An 18857-nucleotide genomic window follows, 5' to 3' on the forward strand; every position below is an offset into this window, starting at 1 on the left:
AAGTCTAATATCATCAATTAACATACATTTTGTAGAAAACCAAAACATGTGATTCATAAAAACAAAGTCTGTATGTTGCACTATACAATTTTCTGTGAATGACACTAATGTTACATCCCTAACCCTCAAAATCTCAACTCTCACAACACATATCCATTTTGACATATAGACATTATATTTGCATATTTAAACTATCCAATTCCAGCTCACCTAAACACCACAAAAGACCCAAAACAGAGAGGAAAGGCAGAATTAATCATGCAGAATCCTGTAACATCCTCTCAAATGCAAAAAAATAAGACGGTGATCTGTTCACAAACCACAAAGCACCCTACTGGTTCAAACGCTCCACTACTTAAGAGTCAGACTACACAAAATCTGCATCCTGTTATAGGTGGTTCACCTCTTCCTATGTTTATACAGTTGAGCATGTACGCATAAGTTAGCACTCACTGCCCCCAAAGAATTTGGTACGAGGGCAATCTCCTTCCAATATGCTGTTAAAATGTTTCTGGCTCCTCACCAACATCTCTCTCTTGAAGGCTACCTGAAGAATCACCCAAGTGAGACCCATTTGGCTGGCGGATGATATTCAAACTAGAGTGCAGATGTTCTGGGATGCTCTACACAAAAGGAAAGAGAGTAATTGTTATTATATTAATGAAACTTGTGTGTGTGAGTATCAGACCAACTCTTGAATAAGAAAGGCCATCTGATAATTAAACTGATTTATAAAGAATCAATTTCAAGTCACACTCATTCAAAGTACTGAAAAAAGATGCATGCCAAGGAAATTTCCACGTATGGGTAATACTACAACAGAAGAATTATGAATACCAATGCTACCTGATCACCACCATCTGGGCCCTCGGAGTGAAAGAGAATCGGGCGGCAGCGCTTATCTTCATTCATCAAGCTTGAATTCTGGAAGTGGGCAACAAGGGCTGCCTTTCCTTGGATTCGAGCATATGCCAAAGAAGCAACTTTCTCGCTATTAAACTTCTCCCACTTCTTTCCATTAAATGCCTGCACAAGATTTGTTAACATAATTGAGTCCATTGAAAACATTCCAAGGCTTCAGTAACAAGCTAGCCCTTCTCTTTAATAATAAGCACACATTTTTTAATTAAGAGAAAACATTAAACTGATCAGTCCTGAATGCACCTAAGAGACAAAAGGTTGAAAAAATTTAAGATAAAAAAATATAACCTCATAAAATGGAACAATGTGCGAAGGAGATAGCATATTGATAAAGGCATAGCCCACGTTGCACTTATTCTGCACCTCAAATGGGAAAATCTGTCAATTGCAATTGAATTTGAAGAAAGATGATCTAAACTGTCCATCACAACCCCAAAGTAATTACCTTAAAATCAATGGGCAAATAGAGAAAATCATAAGTCCCCCGGTGATTTTCATCAATGGCAGCCAGCAACATCTTTGAGGTATATCTGAGGATCATTATGAAATTGAGATTGTCAAGAAAAGGCATCAGCACTTCAAATATATCGATCGGTATTGATAATGCAGAGGATTATAGAGGTTGGACTCACTTATTTGGAATATTTTTTATCATCAGGGTTGTCCGAGTATCTTCGCCACTAATAATTTTATCCAAGTCCAGCTGAAACTGCTTTTTGTTATCCAGCTGGTTCCCATTATTTTCAACCCGTCTGCTCCTCCCACGCTCAGTTAACCCCTCCATACCATTAGGTACTAGTCCTGGGTATGGGCCATTGCCCAAAAATACAGGACTCAACCTAGGTGAAGACATCATTCTCATACTTGATGAACCATTCTCAGACACATTCCGTGGAATGCTAATACCTGAACTAATAGCAGCACGAGAACCCATATTAACCATAAAACCACCATCACTGTGGCCCACACCCATGCCTCCAAAAGCAGCAGAACTCATAAATGAAGTATCTGATGATTCTGGGAAGAAACCAAAGTGCCTTTCCAGAGGAACACCAGATGGAGCAGATCCAATGTGATGATGATGATGATGGTGCTGGGATGAGCCTGAGAAAGATCCTTGCCGACCTGAGTATGGAAAGCCATGGCCCTTTCCATTGGATGAGAACGGATGCCCCAAGGATGATGTTTGCCAGACTGAAGAGTTGGTATCTGTATATGAATTTGGATTTCCCCAAAGAAACTGTGGCCCAGATAATGTTTCCACACTCGAACCATTTGATGGACCAAAAGTAGATGTGGTTCCATGGTATTGGCTCAGCTTTGGCTCTGGCAATGAATGGGAAAGTTGAAACCCAGCTGCATGGGTTGAATTTGTACCGGTAAACGAATACTCTACATGACTACCCCTCCCTTGGTCCTTGCCAATAGGTGCAACTTTCATGGAGTTTGACACTTGAGGATGCAGTATAGATGCCAGACCAGGTAACTGATTGGTAGTCGTTGGGCTCATGGTCCTGAAAACAGGGGACTTACTAAGAGAGTGCATTGGACTATGCTCTATAGGACTGTTAAACTGGGCCCAGGTACCTGTCATGAATATTGCAACATCCTCAGTTTACAAGATAAATCCAAGACACAATCGAAGCATATGCACACATATGACAGAATGTTGCTCCAATAGCCCTACCTGGTGGAGAATTGGCTATTGGGGAACCAATTTGATGTCTGAAACCCCGAGATTCATCTTGTTCAAGCTCTTGATTCAGTTGCAACATCAAGCTACAATTCAAAAAGGATAATCAATCAAAAATTTTCATCATTGATATAGTTCGAAAAACAACAAAAGAAAGGAATCAAACAAACAAATTTTAATAGAGACTAAATGCAGAATGAAGAGAGTTTTAACATTATTTTTTTAATAAATAAAAAATTCAAAATGTTAGTAATGTCTAGCATGCAGCACCCAAGATAAAGGATCCATGTAACTACACTCCCACATGGCCATGACCACAGTAGTTCTGATTGTTTCTATTTCCTTATAGTGCTTCCATTTTCAATCTACACTAGTTTACTTCTTCCAATTATTATCAATGCATATACATGAAAAATTAACACTATTGCAAAATATGCCCACACAGGCAGAAAAAGATTAGCTTTCATGCCCTACTACCAGTAGAATAGCAAATAGAACAACACTATGAGGTCACAGTCAGAAAAATGCATGCTCCAGTGCTATGCCAAACAATATGAGGAAGAACTTCTTCCAGAGGGAAAACATGATTTATCAAATAAAAAAATAACAAATTCTAAAACAGAATAATCGAGTATAGGATATACGCACTTGCGACGAGCTCCTCCAGGGCGACTAGGTTCAAGCTTAATGCGTTTACCAGCTATGTCACTCCTATTCAGAGACTTAAGAGCTTGTTCTGCAGCTCTAACATCATAAAATTCAATGAACTTATGGTGTCTCTTGTGTGGTGTTTCCCTTATCTGCTTTTATGTGATGAATAAAGCATTACAGAAATGTTAAACATGCAGTCTCAGGTTTGAAGCAAGGAAACAATTTTGAAAAAGAAAAAAGAATCACCTCTTTAACCTCGCCATAAACCCCAAATATTTGACGAAGATCTTCATTTGAAACTGATGGATCCAAATTAAAAACTACCAAAGTTCCTTGATTAATATCCTTCTCTGAAGGATTATCCTGGTGTCGTATAGGGTTGGGAGTAAAAAGCAAAATGGAAAAAACAGTTAATAATAACAACACTGAGGCAAAACAAATTATTTGAGATTAAAAATGCTTTAAACCTTAGGAATTGAGAAGTGAATGTCAAGTTTCCTCCGTCTTAGTGGCTTGTTCTGTAACGCACGCATAGCTGTTCGAGCAGAACGAATATCATAATAAGATATCATCACAAAGCCCCTGTGTTTACATGCAGTGTACAGAGTTCTAATATCACCATATTGCTGCAGAAGGAAAAAACATGTAGCACTCAGATCAAAAGAGATAGAACGAAACAACAGGTTTGGATCAATAACCGTAGTCTACTAACTCAAAGTTGCATTCCAAAAATTAAGAGAACATACATCTGCAACTCTAAACTACTCTACACAATACTTTTAACTTGAAAACTGGAAGGTTTCCAATTCAGATTACTCAGTCAATTCCAGCATCTAAAACCTGCATTTCTGGTTCTAAGACCATTGTATTACAATTTCCAGCAATTCATATATCAATGAGGGTAAAAAATAATAAAAGTATTTCCAAAAGCAGGATGCACTTTTACCGCCATCCCCAAGAAGGTGCTGTCAAGGAATGACATCAGACAGAATTTTAAGCATCAATTACCTCAAAAAGAGCTCTTAGTTCTGAATCCTCCACGTTGCTATTTATATTCCTAACAAATAATGTTCTTGAAGGATGTTCTCCATATGGATGTTCCCCAGCGATGGTTCCAACACCATTTGGAAGACCATAATGGGGAATGCCGTTTCCAACAGCAGCATCAGAGAGACTCACTTTTGACATACCAATGTTCAGGCTCTCTTGTGGATCAGTTTCCAATTCCATACCTCCTCCGCTACCAAAAAGGTCATACTCCTCCAAATCTTCCAATGAACTAGGCAACCCACTCAAGTCAAAATCATCCATAATGCCTGCTAAAAGCTCATTCTCATCATCAGGAAGCAAGCTTCCAAGTGCATGAGCTTCGATGTCTCCAAGTGGATCATTGCCCTCCACATCTTGATGGAGGTTATTTAAACCAGATGCGATATCATCAAGAGATTGATAAGTATGATCAGTATCATTTAAGTTCACTGCATACAGCCAAAATCAGGTCAGACTTTCCTTAATACAATAGGTATTAGTATTTAAACAACAGCTGACACTTACACTTTTCATGTGGAAGAACAGGCAATGAGCTAGAAAAAAGGGTAGCATCACTTGAGGTATGGTAGGCATCAGAACCAGATAATGCGCTTTTTACTTCCTTAGATTCATTTGCCATTGGAACCTTGGTAGGGCCTACATCGCACGTGTTTAACAAGATCAGAAATGAGAAAACACACTTGGTCTATTGGCAGCATAATATGACAATTGTGAAATTACCTGAAGCCAGATGGTTAGCAGACGGCTTCATTGCATCGCCTTTTCTGCCAAGAACGAGGGAATAAAATATACATCAATCTTATGAGACATAGCACATGTACACTTGACAACCAAATTACTACTAAGAATGGCAAGAAACAGACAATCTCAAAAATATTCCGAAGGGAACATGGAAAGTTAAATATAAAGTCAGAACCAACAACCTGCATAATGAACTTTTTTATGAAACCCAAACAATGGCATATGGTATAATAATATGAATAATATTACATAAAATCCAAAACTTTATGTCTAAATAAGTGCAAGACTTCAGACTAGAATTCAAATTTCCAGTGAAATTCAGAAGTCTTTTATCTTTTTATCTTTTTTCATGAATCATTACACCTAAGTTCCAATCCAAATTCATCATTATCAAAAAGTGAGACCCATTCTTAAATCCAAAGTCCAAAAAGATTCAAAGAAAAAAAAAACTTAAGCACAATCAAGATTTCAAAAAAGGTCCAAAAAGGCACTAATAAATAAATATTAAAAAATAGCAGCTGAAAATTAAGTATTTTGAACAATAATAATACACTACTAATAAACTTTTATTTAATATCCAACATCATAAAAACCAATATGCTATCTAATGACAAACTCAAAAGACAAACAAAAGCCAGAGAATTTATTAGAAAGGAAATGAAAAAGGGATACCAACTGTAATATATCAGACTCAAACTTACTTGCTCAAAAAAGAAAAAAAAACCCAATTCACATTGAACCCAAAAATGAATTTATTAACTTTGAAATTCAAATATAATCATCTATAAGCCCACCCAGACAGTAAATTGAATTGAATAGGAAAAAGAAAAAGACAGAAACAATTACCTGAATGAGGTTCAAAGAGAGTGGAGATTAAAAGGCTATATGACAAAAAGAAAAGAAGAGAAAAATCATTAACTGATTTTCAAGAGAAGGCTCTCTGCCACGATCACACACAAGAACAGCGAGAGACGTGTTGAGAGAGAATTTTGTACTAAAGAGTTCTTTGCTTTCTCTCTTTAAGACTTAATGGCTTTCTTTGTGGAAAAATAAAAATAAAAAGAAAAAAAAAATTGAAAGTGATGATGATTGGACGAGTGGAGTTAAAAGAGCACAGAATGATTGAGAGAGAGAGAGAGAGAAAGGGCAGGAATTGTGTTATGAATGTGGGGATTTAACCGTATTTAAATATGTTTTTGGTTCCAAAATCACGTTTAGGAAAAAAAAAAGAAATGTTGGAATTTTTTTTTTTTACTATGTGGATAGGGTTGAATCCGGGGTTTGACCTCCGGGCAGAGGTGGAATTGCAAAATTGCCATCGAAACCAGGTTGGTGGGATTGTGGGGATAAATAAGGATGACGTGCTTACTATACATTCTTGGACTTATCTAGCGGTAATTCTGAATATTAATAAATAAACAAAAATATATTTTGGATTTTACTTAAATTTGTAACATGGATAATGTATTAATTAAAGCGTGAGGCTGAGGTGGCGTGATTAATTGCCCGGATAAGCACTTGTCTGTTCACACTATGCACTGCAGGTTTTTCTAAGTCAAAAATGTTCGTCTATTAATTTCAATTACTTTAAAAATTAAATTACAAGATTTTTCTCAAATAATTAATTTAAAAGATTTTTTTCCTTTGACATCATGTTTGAAGAAAATTCCTTGAATTTTAAAAAAAATTTAAATAAATTTTTATTCTTTCATTATCTTTAATGAAGTTTTTTTTATTTTTATTTTAAATCAAATAAAATTTTATAATTAATAATTAATTTATTCTCAATTAAAATATTAATTATTATTTTATACTCATATGATTATTTTGACTTAAATCAATTCTTATAATTTTTTTTAATAATTAAAAGAGAAGGGATTCGAACCTTATTTTTTAAGTAAAAAAATTATGCATCAACTAATTAGTCAAATGCTCGGTTGTAATAGATCTTTATAATTAACTGTTAACTCATATTTAATCAAAATATAAATTTTTATTTTATATTCATATGAGATATGACGTTGATATATATAGTGAAAATACCATATGATATAAAACGACGAGTGATATTTTTAATTAATAATAATTATTTAATTATTTAAAAAAAATTTAATTTAAATTTAATTATACATAATAAAAATAAAAAATTTATTTTATTTTTTAAAAAATAATTTATGAATTTTTCAGATCTTATACTTTTCTATTTAAGAAGTATTGAACATGTAAATTATATGCCATGAGAGAGGGAGAGGGCACCAAAAAGATAAATTATCTTAAATGAATGGTTTTTTCTGCTATGTGCTTGTTTGGTTTGATTTTTTTTTTAACTTATTCATCTCTTAAAATAAAAAATTAGACCAAACAAAAATTTAGAGAAACTCTTAAAAAAACAAGTAGCTTTTTTTTCAAATAAAATTTTGAAAAAAAAAGTTTTAGAAAAAACTCTATAGAAGAGCTTTCTCTCTTCTTTTTTTAAAAACACGTCTATTTTTTAAGAGAATTTTTTTATTTCAAAAATATCCTTATATATTAAAAATAATTATAACATTATTTGTTTTTATTTTTATGATTTATTATTAATTATAAATTTTATATTATATAAAAATACTTTTTATACCTTTTATAAATAAAAAAAATAACTTTTTTTCATTATAAATAAAAGAATTTATGATTAATAGAAAATTATTTATTAAATATTCTTTATGGTAATTTTAATATAAATTATAACTTATATAAATTATTTTTTTAAATAACTTATTTATAAAAAAAATTTATAAAAATAAATTTATTAAACAGATAACTTAATTTTAAAAACTATTATTTTTCATAAAAACTTCATAATAACTTTTAAATTAAAAAAAATTAAACCAAACAGGCTCTATGTACAACTTATAATCATAAACTATATACATATATAAATATATATTAATGGGTCATAATCAACAGCATAGTGTTGAATAATATTGTCATTAATGGGATATAATATGATCAAATTATTATAACCAACAATTTGTGTAAAGTTGGTATAAAGTGACATTTGATTAATCTACTTTGGTGGCATTAATAAAATACCCTTTTTTTTTCAAGTATATGCGGTCCGAATATTCTAGTTTATTTAATATCTATGTTATAAACCATCAATTTTCTTTAGTTCATTTTGGTCAATTCTAGCTTTCTAAAACCAATTTTCCTTTACAAGCAATCACAACTTAAAAAAGAAGTTGTTTGCTTTATGAAAATAATGAAAAGTAATTTCATGTAAAGGTGAAATTATGAAAATCCAAAACCTCATTTGATATTTTGTCTTACAATTATCCGGTGGAACAGTGCTTGATGAATGACCCTCGTGCGGCGTGCTCGTGTTGTTTTTATGGTTTCTCGTTATTACTTGTTAGCTGACTTTAAACGGTTCAACTGAAACTAAAAAGAAGTGAACAGAACGAAAGATGCAAAAGGCTTCACTTCTCTGTTCTTCGAACCTAATCTCTTCGCCGCCAACCTCTCTTTACACTCGCCTTCCTCTCACAGCTCCCTTTAGAAACCGCTGCTTTCGTTCTTTGTCTGCTTCCCCTCGGCTCCGCTTGTCACTGAATCGTTTCCATGGTGGCCGCCATGGCCTTTCTCCTCTGCACAGCACTGGTAAATTTCGTTTTAGATTTTTGTTCAGTTTTCGATAAATTGAAGGGTTGTTTATAATTGGTTTTGCTTGTTTTTGTTTCTTACGCATTGGGTTGTTGTGTTTCACTTATTTTTAATTGTTTGCGGCGTTTTGAGTTTCAATACACACATGTTTTTTTTTTCATTTCTTGGTGAATTGTTATGAATATTGAGATAATTACGTTGGCTACTTCAGCTACCGAAGAGATGATTGAAGCTAGCAAGAATGTGTCTGGTTTTGTTGAAATTGGGTTCCTATCCAGTGTTCATGGGCTACAAGGAGAGATTTGTATAAAACCCAGAACTGATTTTCCTGAATTGCGGTTTTGCAAGGTAGGACATGTTCGTACGAAACATTTTGACCTTTGAATTAGGTTAATGTCCTTAAAAATTTCTTTTTTTTTTTGTCCCCTTTTGAAAATTGGTGCTTTCCAGGCTGGGAGAAGATGGTTAAGGCAACAAGTTTCAGGTAAAGAAACAATTAAAGAAGTAGAGCTTATTGAAGGAAAGGAACATCCTGGACGGAAGAGTTGGATAATTAGGTTCAGTGGGATTGAAACTGTGGACCAGGTGAGATGAGTAGAGAAGATTGTTTTTTACATTTATTCACGTCTTAAGTATTCTTGCCCCTTTCCTGTAAATTTCTCTTTCGACTTTGATGCTTGCTTTACTTTCGTCTGATTAAACATTTTTAAGTTTTTGTTCAGGCTAGCCAACTTGTAGGTTCAACTTTATTGGCGGAGGAAGAAGATAGGCCACGCTTGGAAGAAGGTGAATTTTATACTCGTGATCTTGTTGGAATGAGAGTCATTCTCAAGGTAATGTATTTATTGCCTCATCAGGCCTTATATTACATACACCAATTTGTTAACTTCCATAAAAGCATCATTTTGTTTCTGTTATTGTTTTGTATTTGTTCATTTACCTATGAACAGTTTCTTTTGTTTCTATATTTAGGGTCAGACAATAATTTTTCCATAGCGAATTGGGAAACCGACCTTTCAACACAGCTTCATTGTTGAATTTGTCTAATCATTCTTCTTATAGTAATTTTTCGTACCCATATTAGTGTATTGATTTATCTGTGCATTTCAATCAACTTTATTTTTTTTTCTCAATTTTTTGGATGACCTTATTGTTTAATTTTGTTTTTGTTCATTTTAGTTATGATTGGCAATGTTTGGATTATTGAAGATTTGTTTGTATTGCCTGCTTTCAGGAAACTGGTCAAGTTGTGGGAACAGTTGTTAATGTTTTCAATAGTGGAGCTAGTGATCTTTTACATGTCATGCTCAAATCATCTGTACTTATGCCTAATGGAAGTGGGTCTAATTCGACAGAATCTGGTGATGCTGGTCCCCTTGTTTGGGTACCTTTTGTTGAGGAAATCGTTCCTAATGTTGATTTGACTAGAAGAGAAATGCAGATCACACCTCCAAAGGGACTCCTTGAGTTGAATGTACGCTCTGATGAGAGGTCCAAGAAAGAAAGGCGCCAACTTGTAAGCCATACTCTTTTGTACTCTACTTGATTTATTTTTCATTGTTTGCATGATTTCTTCTTAAATATCATTCTGCCTGCTCATAGTCTTGTCAGCTGAGACCTCCTTTCTTGCATTTCTTCTTCTTCTATTCCTCCATTTTCTTATTAAAGTAGATATTTCATTTTCATGTATGATTATTCAGATTTTTTATTTGGGGCATGTATATTTTGTTGCTTGCTTGCCTTCTGTTTATTGTTGTGCTGCTTGGAGTATCATCTTTAACCACAAGTTTGGTGATTTCAAAATTCAGCTATTAGGAGCTATTCCTTTCTTGCAATATATCCGTATCTTAAAGTTGGACTTTGTGTTACATCTCTGATGCAATCACTGAACTTTGTATGTCTGTTCAGAGCGTGGTTCTGGAAATTTTGTTATCCTGGTATATTTGATGTTAATTTCTTTAAATTCGTCTTAAGTCACCCTGTGTATGCATTTGTGGCTGCTTTATATGCTCATCTTCTCAACCTCTTCTCTTGATTCACGATGCTGCTGTACTTTTCATATTTTCAAAGTTTACATGATTGTATCTGTCAGGGTCTTGTATTGAGCATCTTTTGACATATTTCAGGAATGGAAAGAAAGGAAAAAGCATCAAAAACGCTTAATAGCTGCAAAAAAGAAATTGTGTGAAATGGAGCAACAACATATATTTCATGGGTTTAGATTTGGAGAGAAGTCTGAAACAAGCTTACTTGCAGATCAGATTCTCAGTGTTAATTCCAAATTGCTTCAGCAGGCATTGCAAAATATTGAGATAGCTTCAAAGAGGTGAAGTTTTTATTTATTTATATATAATGTATAAACTCTATACACTGTATAGCAATTAAGGATGCAAGCCTAGTTATGGTTCAGGCTGGAAAATTTTTTTGTTTTGTACATGTCGAGTTTTTGTCTGCAGCAATAAGTAGTTGAATATTGTCGCTTGTTGGGGCCTGGTTCAGTTATCAATAACCTTTCAATAACATTGATTGATGTTTTCTCACTTTACACGCATCAAACCTTCTCTTTAATTGTTCAATCAATTGATCATATATTCTTTTCTCTTCAAATATAATGCACAAAGATAATTTTGTTTCAGCTTAAACTCCACTTATAACTAGGAAGGCCTTATCTGAAAGGTGAGGGTGATCTACAATGGCACCAAACTTATTAAATTTTTGCTTCTGAATTACTTCTTGAACCAGATGGAGTATAACTGAATCACTCACTGGAACTATGCTGGTGAGGAATAGATTGAGGATATCAGAAAAACGCTTTACTCCATGCACAAGTGAAGAGAAGCTGGGGGCAAATTTCAATTTGCAGGAAAAGGCACTCCATCTTGTTTCTAAAGGCAAAGTTGCTCTTGTTTTAGATATGAGTGACCAGAGGAACCAGGGGAAAGAATATGACCCTAGTCTTGCTTTCTCAGTAAGCATGGAGAATTCAGAAACATCCTTCCTTCAGACATTGCTTTGCAATGATGAGAGGTTTGTGAAGGTGGTACTAAGATTAGAATTTTCATTTGGGAAATTTTTTTGTTAGTTTGTCAGTTGTCACTGATTCATGCAAATGAAAACTTTCATTTATAAGCTACTGCTCTTAGAATAAAATGCTCATTGTTTTCTGCAATTCTATGCTTTAAAAAATTTGAATCATACTAAGCTCCAATTCATGAATTTAAAGCCTATTTGTTTGTTGCTTGCAGGTAGAATATCGTTTATCAGTGCCACTGGTTTTGATTTGCCCAGCTGATGAAATCAATTCTATGGAGAAGCTATTTTTAAGCAACAATTATTTTGGGTTTGACCCTGAAAAGGTCAGTGTTATTTTCATTGAATTGCTTCTGAACTGTGGATGACCTAGAAGGCTAAAACACTAGCTGAGTAAAGATATATGTAATGTTCATTACAGGTTGAAAGTTTTGCTATCACATTTCAGCATGAATAGCGATTGTTTCCAATATATTCTTCTTCTTTCTTTTCCCCATCCTGAGTGTCACGGAATTAGAGTTATGTCTGCTTGTTAGATTATATAACTTACATTTTGGAGAAGGAGTTATTGCCTTCTACTTCAGGAATCAAGGTTTGAGCTTCAGTAAATGAAATCTCATAAGACTCCCTATGTTTCAACGTTTCATAGTTTTGATCAAATCCAACTATTCTTACACAATTACAGAGTTTAAGTTTTGGTCAAATCCCCCTGTTCCCTGGGTGAAATTCTCATTTCAATCTTCAACTTGACTTCATTAACTTTTTAAATTGGAAATTCAGTTCTTTGAAAAGGCATGGCTTTTTATTTTTATTGCTTGCATGTTCCACTAATTGTTTTCCATTTGGATTCTTGCGGAGTTGGAGATAATCTTTGATAAAATCCATAACTTTGGGAATCCACGGACTAGGTCCTAGCAGTCATGCTTGTAATCCTGTTTATTTTAATATATATGAATTAAAAATGATGAATGTGAAGTACTTAATTTTATCCAATGTGTGTGACAATTCTATGTGTACGAGCGTCTTTTACCATTCAACCAAATTACAGGTTTGGTTCTTGGAAGAAGAGAAGCTGCCAGTTGTTAGCAGTTTGCTGGAACAGAACAGGCATAAGATTTTGATGAAATCACCTTGGGAGATATTGCAGTCACCAGTTGGATCTGGAGGAGTCATTAGCTTGCTTTCTTCAAATGATATTGCAGAGAATCTTGCCCGAATGAGTGTGGAGTATATCCAGGTTAGAAGCTTCATTATTGTTTAAATTAGTCATGTTCTATCTCGTGTCAGTCTTGTTTTCCATGTAAAAGAATGGGGTTAGACTTTAAAATGTTTTATTGATGCTTTTCTAAATTTTAAGACATCTATTTTGCTACAAATGCTCCAAAATAATCATAAGAGACTCTTGAATCATGTCCAAAGGCAGTCTTTGTGGCCACAAAATAGAGGTGCATGTAGTCAATTTTCTTGGCTGTAGTCTATTACCAGTCACTGTAGTGAAGTTGATATCTAAGTCAACTGTATTGTGTCAGATGGTAGAACAGGGAAAGCATTTTAGATATGCTTCCAACTCAGAAAGTGCTGTAGAAAATCTGTTCTTTTTATGTTTCAATCTTGTGTGGACGAAAGATAATGAAATGTTATATTCTATGAGGAAGAAGCTCCGAACTTGTGGAAGAGCGTTGTCTGATTGTCATGCTCCACATCCCACATGGTGGGGGAAGATCTTAGTTCATAAAGTTGGTTCTATGATCGCATAATTAACTTCAGCTGTCACTCTCAGTTGATTGTCCTGTGGTGTTACAGTTCTTCTGCATGCATGTGTATGTCTTTGCGGTGAACTTGTTAACTAGAATGTTCTGCGCATCCCTTTTGCATTTCATACTTAACTCAGGAATTTGGAACTAAGATGCAAGTCATCTGTTTCTACATCAGCACTTGAACATCTGCGTGCTTCATGCAAACAAGTTTTTGCACATGCATACATACATATGATACAAAGCTCATGTCATTAACATTCTTGTCTAGAATCTGCTCTCTGGTAGTGTTCTCTTTGTTAATTCTTGTTTCTGCATGACTTGCTTCTTGCAGGTATGCCGCGGTGAAAGATATATCAGTGGGAGCTCGCTGCTCCTTGGATTTGTTAACTCAAAGGAAGCAGATATCGGCGTTCAAGTTTTCAAAGATAGAGAGGATATCGAGGAAGGTTTTGGCATGATATTCTCGATGGACATAATGAAGAAGTTGACAAGACAAATCAATAAACTTCAATTCTATGCTGTTGCAAAGCCGAATTCACATGTGGAGCTAGTTGAGAAAGAGTGGGTTGAGGTTGATCCTTCCTCACCGAACTCGTACGAGTTTTATTCTACAATATTTAGTTGCTTAAACGCCTGTTCTTTGGGTAAAATTTGTGTAACGGAAATCACAAAATAGCGTACAAAGAGAGTTATTGCTTTTCCACATAGTATACATATATGACCTTTGCTTACCTTCCTTCTTTTGTTTCACTTTTGTTGGGGGCTCTTAGGGAAAGTGGCTTTGTTAGAAATGCCTAAAATCCAATCCCCAAATCATGGTTGAAATTCTAGTCCATACATTCTAAAGTAAAAAAGAAAGAGGAGGAGCATGGAAAGTGAAATCCCCACGAAAATATTTGTTGTGTCCAAACGCTTGCAGTATAATTTTTTCATTCACATTATGTTACGTACATCTTTGATACCAAACAGGATTCTAAGTCTTGTTCATTACCATTTAATTTAGTTTTTTTTTTTAAATAATTGTTTGGTGAACTTCTATAATAAGAAAATATTAAATTAATTTGTGAATAAATCATGTTTGTTTTTATGCTTTTAAAATTAAAGTAAAATTTGGTAAATATTTGATTTAATGATACTCGAATTTAAAATCTCTCATTATCATGTTAAAAAAGACCAAAGCTAATTGGCTGGATCTGTCAAAAACAAAAAGATCATTATGAATATGAGCCGGCCACGAAGTAAAGGAAGCCCAAGGCCCAATTGAAGAAGTAAGATAGTGGGCCAAAACAAAACCCACCTTTAAAAAGTTAAAAATATATAAATAAAAAACAAAAAACAGGCGGCTATTCTCCACCGTCGATTTATTCTAATCTCTCGAACAAACCCTAAAAATTGAAAGAAACCCTAAAACCCTTCACTCTCAACACCTCTATATAATCTTTCGCAATCCGTGTTAGCAAAGCCGCCCCGGCCATCCCAAACCCCTAAGTTTCCAGTAATTCTCTCTCCCTCCTCTTCTCCTTCTTCAGATCTCTTTTACTGTTATAAATGCCAGCAACTTAAGTAACAATTTTTTTTTGTCTTTGTTAATGATGTAGGAGGTAAGAAGAAGAAGAAGAAGAAGAAGAAGAAGAAGAAGGATAAGAAGAAATGGCGGTGCCGCTTCTAAGTAAGAAGATCGTGAAGAAGAGGGTCAAGAAGTTCAAGAGACCCCAGAGCGACCGCAAAATCTCCGTCAAGGTATATTAACATGGCTATAATTTTTGTTCTTTTTTTTCAGCCATTTTATTTTGAGCTTTGTTTTTTAAAGAAGGGAAAATGATGATAGTAATTGTCGCCCCAGTCTTACTTTGCATATATCAATGTCTTCGTATGCAAAGTTGGTGATTGACATTTTTATCTGATTCCACTTATATTTTTGCAAAATTAGTTAAAAAAATCTCCTTTTTTTATTTTGTTAAATGGGTTTGAATATGGAAATGAAGATGGATCTTGACACCCAGTCTGAGTTAGCTTCTTTCTAGATGCAATATGCTGAGTCAGTAGCGATCGACTATCTGATCCATTTAGCATTAAGAGTCTTGTAAATTTTCTTTTATTCTTGTTTTTGGTAGTTTCGATTAAATATTTATGGTTTTGCCTTATTAAAAAGTTGGAAGGAAATGATGATTGTTGTTTGACACCCAGTCTTACTTTCATCTCTTGATGGAAGATGGTGATAGTATTAAACACTTTTATCTGATCCATTTTTATAACCAACTTTTCTTATTTTAGTTTTATATATTTATTTGTGAATTGGTTGTGATCTTTTGAAATATGCAAGGAGGTGTGAGGATATTTATCCACCATTTCTGTATATGAATGATGAATATTAACATGCACTACCATCTGATCTCTGTTGCATATTTTGTTTTTTTTTAAATGGCTATTTGAAAGTTATTTTTTTTTTATTTTTGTCACTTACTGCAATCTATGATGTAATGAATCATCAGACCTGATCTTTCTGTGATGATTGTATAAAATAATCACCATCTTTCGGCTGAGATTGCACATCTTTGCTCAGAATTTTATATTGCAAGACAGATGCAAGTACCTAATATGCTTGCTTTTTTAAAATATCTATATGTTTTTTGTCTCCTTGGAATAGGATTTCTTGAAGGAAAGGCTTAGGTTTTTTGCCCATGGTATCTGATGTCCAGATTTATGTTTTTGTAGCTGGGCATTTCGTTTTAAGGGCATATACTAATTTCTGAACAGGTCTTGCGACACAGTTAGCTTTTTCTTTTGCAAGCTTTCTGTTACTAAATCCCTGCTCACATCCTTACTGTTTTTATTTCTTATTTCTTATGCACAATTTTCATTTTCTGTTGTTAATTTTGAAATTTATGAAGTTATCTGACTTATCATGGTTTACCCTGTGTAATGGTAGACAAACTGGCGTAGACCAAAGGGTATTGATTCCCGTGTAAGAAGAAAGTTCAAGGGATGCACTTTGATGCCCAACATTGGTTATGGTTCAGACAAGAAGACTCGTCACTATCTTCCTAATGGCTTTAAGAAATTTGTTGTGCACAACATCAAAGAGCTTGAACTGTTGATGATGCACAACAGGTACTGTAAAACTTATCAAAAATGAGTAATTCATTATTGTCCAAGTTTATCATTTATGTATGTGTTCTTAATTTGTTTTTGTTCCTTCTTAGGACATACTGTGCTGAGATTGCCCATGATGTTTCCACAAGGAAGAGAAAAGAGATTGTTGAAAGAGCAGCTCAACTTGATGTTGTTGTCACTAACAAGCTTGCCAGGTTGCGCAGCCAGGAGGATGAATAAGCCATTGTAGTAATTATGTTTAGTAATGAGCTTTCTTTGTTTAACTTTCTTATTAATTTTGGATATTTTGTGTTCTAGACAAATCACATTACAATTTTGCTTATGATATTTTCTTTTTGTTAAAAATACTTGCTAAGTATTAATGTGAAGTTGTGGGTCATCACCCTTTTCTGTTTGTCTTATAACTAGGGGGCTTGGCACCTCAATGAGGCTGGCTTTTATAACTGATACTTGCGCCCTATTGTGTTGTGTATATGAATTTAGGGGCGCTCAATGACAAGTTATCGGAAAGCTTTAATCCCACATCATTCACTGCCTTTTTTAATTCAAAATTCCCAACTAGTTTGAGCTGTTTATACTTGAAAGTAAGCTTCAGCTTGAGAAGGGATTTGTGACATTTATATGCAGAAACAAACTTCTTGTTGCCAGACCCGTCGGCTAAGCTCAAAGATGTTCAAAGATAAGTACGTTCAAGAATAACGAAGTTCCATTTTGAAAGCAAAAGTTTAAACACAGGAAAACAAGACACCCATTGTACATACTGTGCCTCTGTCCCATTTTACTTGCTTGAAGTCAAGACACGTTAAGCCGCACAACCCACATATATCTAGCTCCAGGAAGGAAAAATGTCGCTCAGAACAGCATTAGCCAGCTACAGCTACTGGTTTACAAATGTCTGGATGTCCCTGGATGGCTGTAACAGGTATATACAATGCACATACATACAAAAGAAACAAAAAATCCCTCACTTTCAAACTTGTGTGTATGTCTTTTGCGAAACTAAATATTTGCTTCTGTAGCACATTGGCATTTCGTATGGTGGGTGGAACCATGATGAGCTCAAAAACAAAAGAAATGCTAAAATATACTAGTTCCATATTCCTAGACCTAATTTGCGGGGCTTCTCATTTGACAGTCCAACATCTTTTAGATGCATTTATTTGATCTTTATGGGAATGGCCACAACTTCCACAATATTTCTCTTTCTTCATGTGACTCTGCAGAACAATCCAAGGCCAATTCCATATGTATCGTCTAGCAGTATAATGTTCCTCCACTCCCTTCAGCAAGTTTGCATCCACCACTTCCACTACTGAACAAGACAGGGACTGTTTGACCAAACCCTTCAAGCTCATTTCTTCGAAGAACATTTCATCGACCAAGTAATTTGAACCTTATGAATATCATACAGTAAGAAATATTCCTGCGATGCATAAACATACCTCTTCTTTTGGTAAGGATTTGAATCTGAGCTCCTAACTTGCACGTTTTTAAGTTCCAACTTCGGATGTTTCCTGAGGAACTGCATGTCGTGTACTATACTATCGAAAACCAAGAAAGAATGTCATAGCTTGGCCCAGTACATTCCCCAAGAGGTCAGAGTAACTCATGAGCATGCATAGTTACACATATAAAGTTGGATATCAGCTGAGCTGATCCGAATTAGCTTGGAGAATGTACCTAACTTGGATGAAAACTTTTAGTGATGGAACTTTTAGCTGCCTGCATTTGAATCAGCTTACAAGGGGGTTTTACCCCCTAAAATAGCACCCGTGGCGTCTAGCTCTTTTTGCAAAACTATGAATGCTGACTCTCGTATCCAATACAAATCCCCCACTGTAATAATTGTTGCATATGGAACTAAACCCTTGTGTCAAAACCCTCTACACTAAGCAAAATTTTTTCATCAATCAAATCCCCTCAGTTGATAATATAACATCCTTGATATCTGTTCCTTGTTGCAGGTGCTGAAGGTACTTAGCATATCTGTTATGTTATCTCTTTGTTTTATGTGGAACATATTCAAGACAAATATACGATGGCCAATTCAACAATAGCCAAAGCAATTTTATGGTTTTTGAGTAGCTGTTTGTACAAAATCGCCAATAAGTTATATTACCAAGTATTTTATGGTATGTGCAGAAGTGAGTTCTCGGGCCCTTGTTTCTTCTCTTATGTCTTTAACCATGACATGAAACTTGGCCTAAAGTTCATAACACCAGAGTTGCCAGCTTCTATTTGATTACTCTTGTCTCTAA

General features: G+C 34.5%; 3 protein-coding genes across 3 annotated transcripts; 2 read left to right on the forward strand and 1 right to left on the reverse strand.

Annotated features, from left to right (window-relative positions):
- Positions 33-6187, reverse strand: LOC18596569 (protein MEI2-like 5). Its single transcript, XM_007025128.2, has 13 exons — positions 5903-6187; positions 5036-5079; positions 4820-4951; positions 4274-4743; positions 3733-3891; positions 3512-3628; positions 3263-3414; positions 2609-2700; positions 1554-2508; positions 1367-1451; positions 1210-1278; positions 847-1026; positions 33-623 (listed from the first exon to the last, which is right to left on the reverse strand). The coding sequence occupies exons 2-13, from the start codon at positions 5064-5066 to the stop codon at positions 501-503; spliced, it is 2565 nt and encodes an 854-aa protein (XP_007025190.2). The 5' UTR covers positions 5067-5079; positions 5903-6187; the 3' UTR covers positions 33-500.
- LOC18596570 lies at positions 8338-14279 on the forward strand. Its single transcript, XM_007025131.2, has 10 exons — positions 8338-8695; positions 8910-9046; positions 9149-9283; positions 9421-9531; positions 9933-10214; positions 10825-11024; positions 11441-11735; positions 11944-12054; positions 12777-12965; positions 13817-14279. The coding sequence occupies exons 1-10, from the start codon at positions 8503-8505 to the stop codon at positions 14159-14161; spliced, it is 1998 nt and encodes a 665-aa protein (XP_007025193.2). The 5' UTR covers positions 8338-8502; the 3' UTR covers positions 14162-14279.
- LOC18596571 (60S ribosomal protein L32-1) lies at positions 14885-17121 on the forward strand. Its single transcript, XM_007025134.2, has 4 exons — positions 14885-14980; positions 15084-15225; positions 16415-16596; positions 16689-17121. Exons 2-4 carry the CDS (start codon positions 15136-15138, stop codon positions 16816-16818), a joined length of 402 nt encoding a protein of 133 aa, XP_007025196.1. The 5' UTR covers positions 14885-14980; positions 15084-15135; the 3' UTR covers positions 16819-17121.

Source organism: Theobroma cacao, chromosome 6, assembly GCF_000208745.1.
Source record: "Theobroma cacao cultivar B97-61/B2 chromosome 6, Criollo_cocoa_genome_V2, whole genome shotgun sequence".
Classification (NCBI taxonomy): Eukaryota; Viridiplantae; Streptophyta; class Magnoliopsida; order Malvales; family Malvaceae; genus Theobroma; species Theobroma cacao.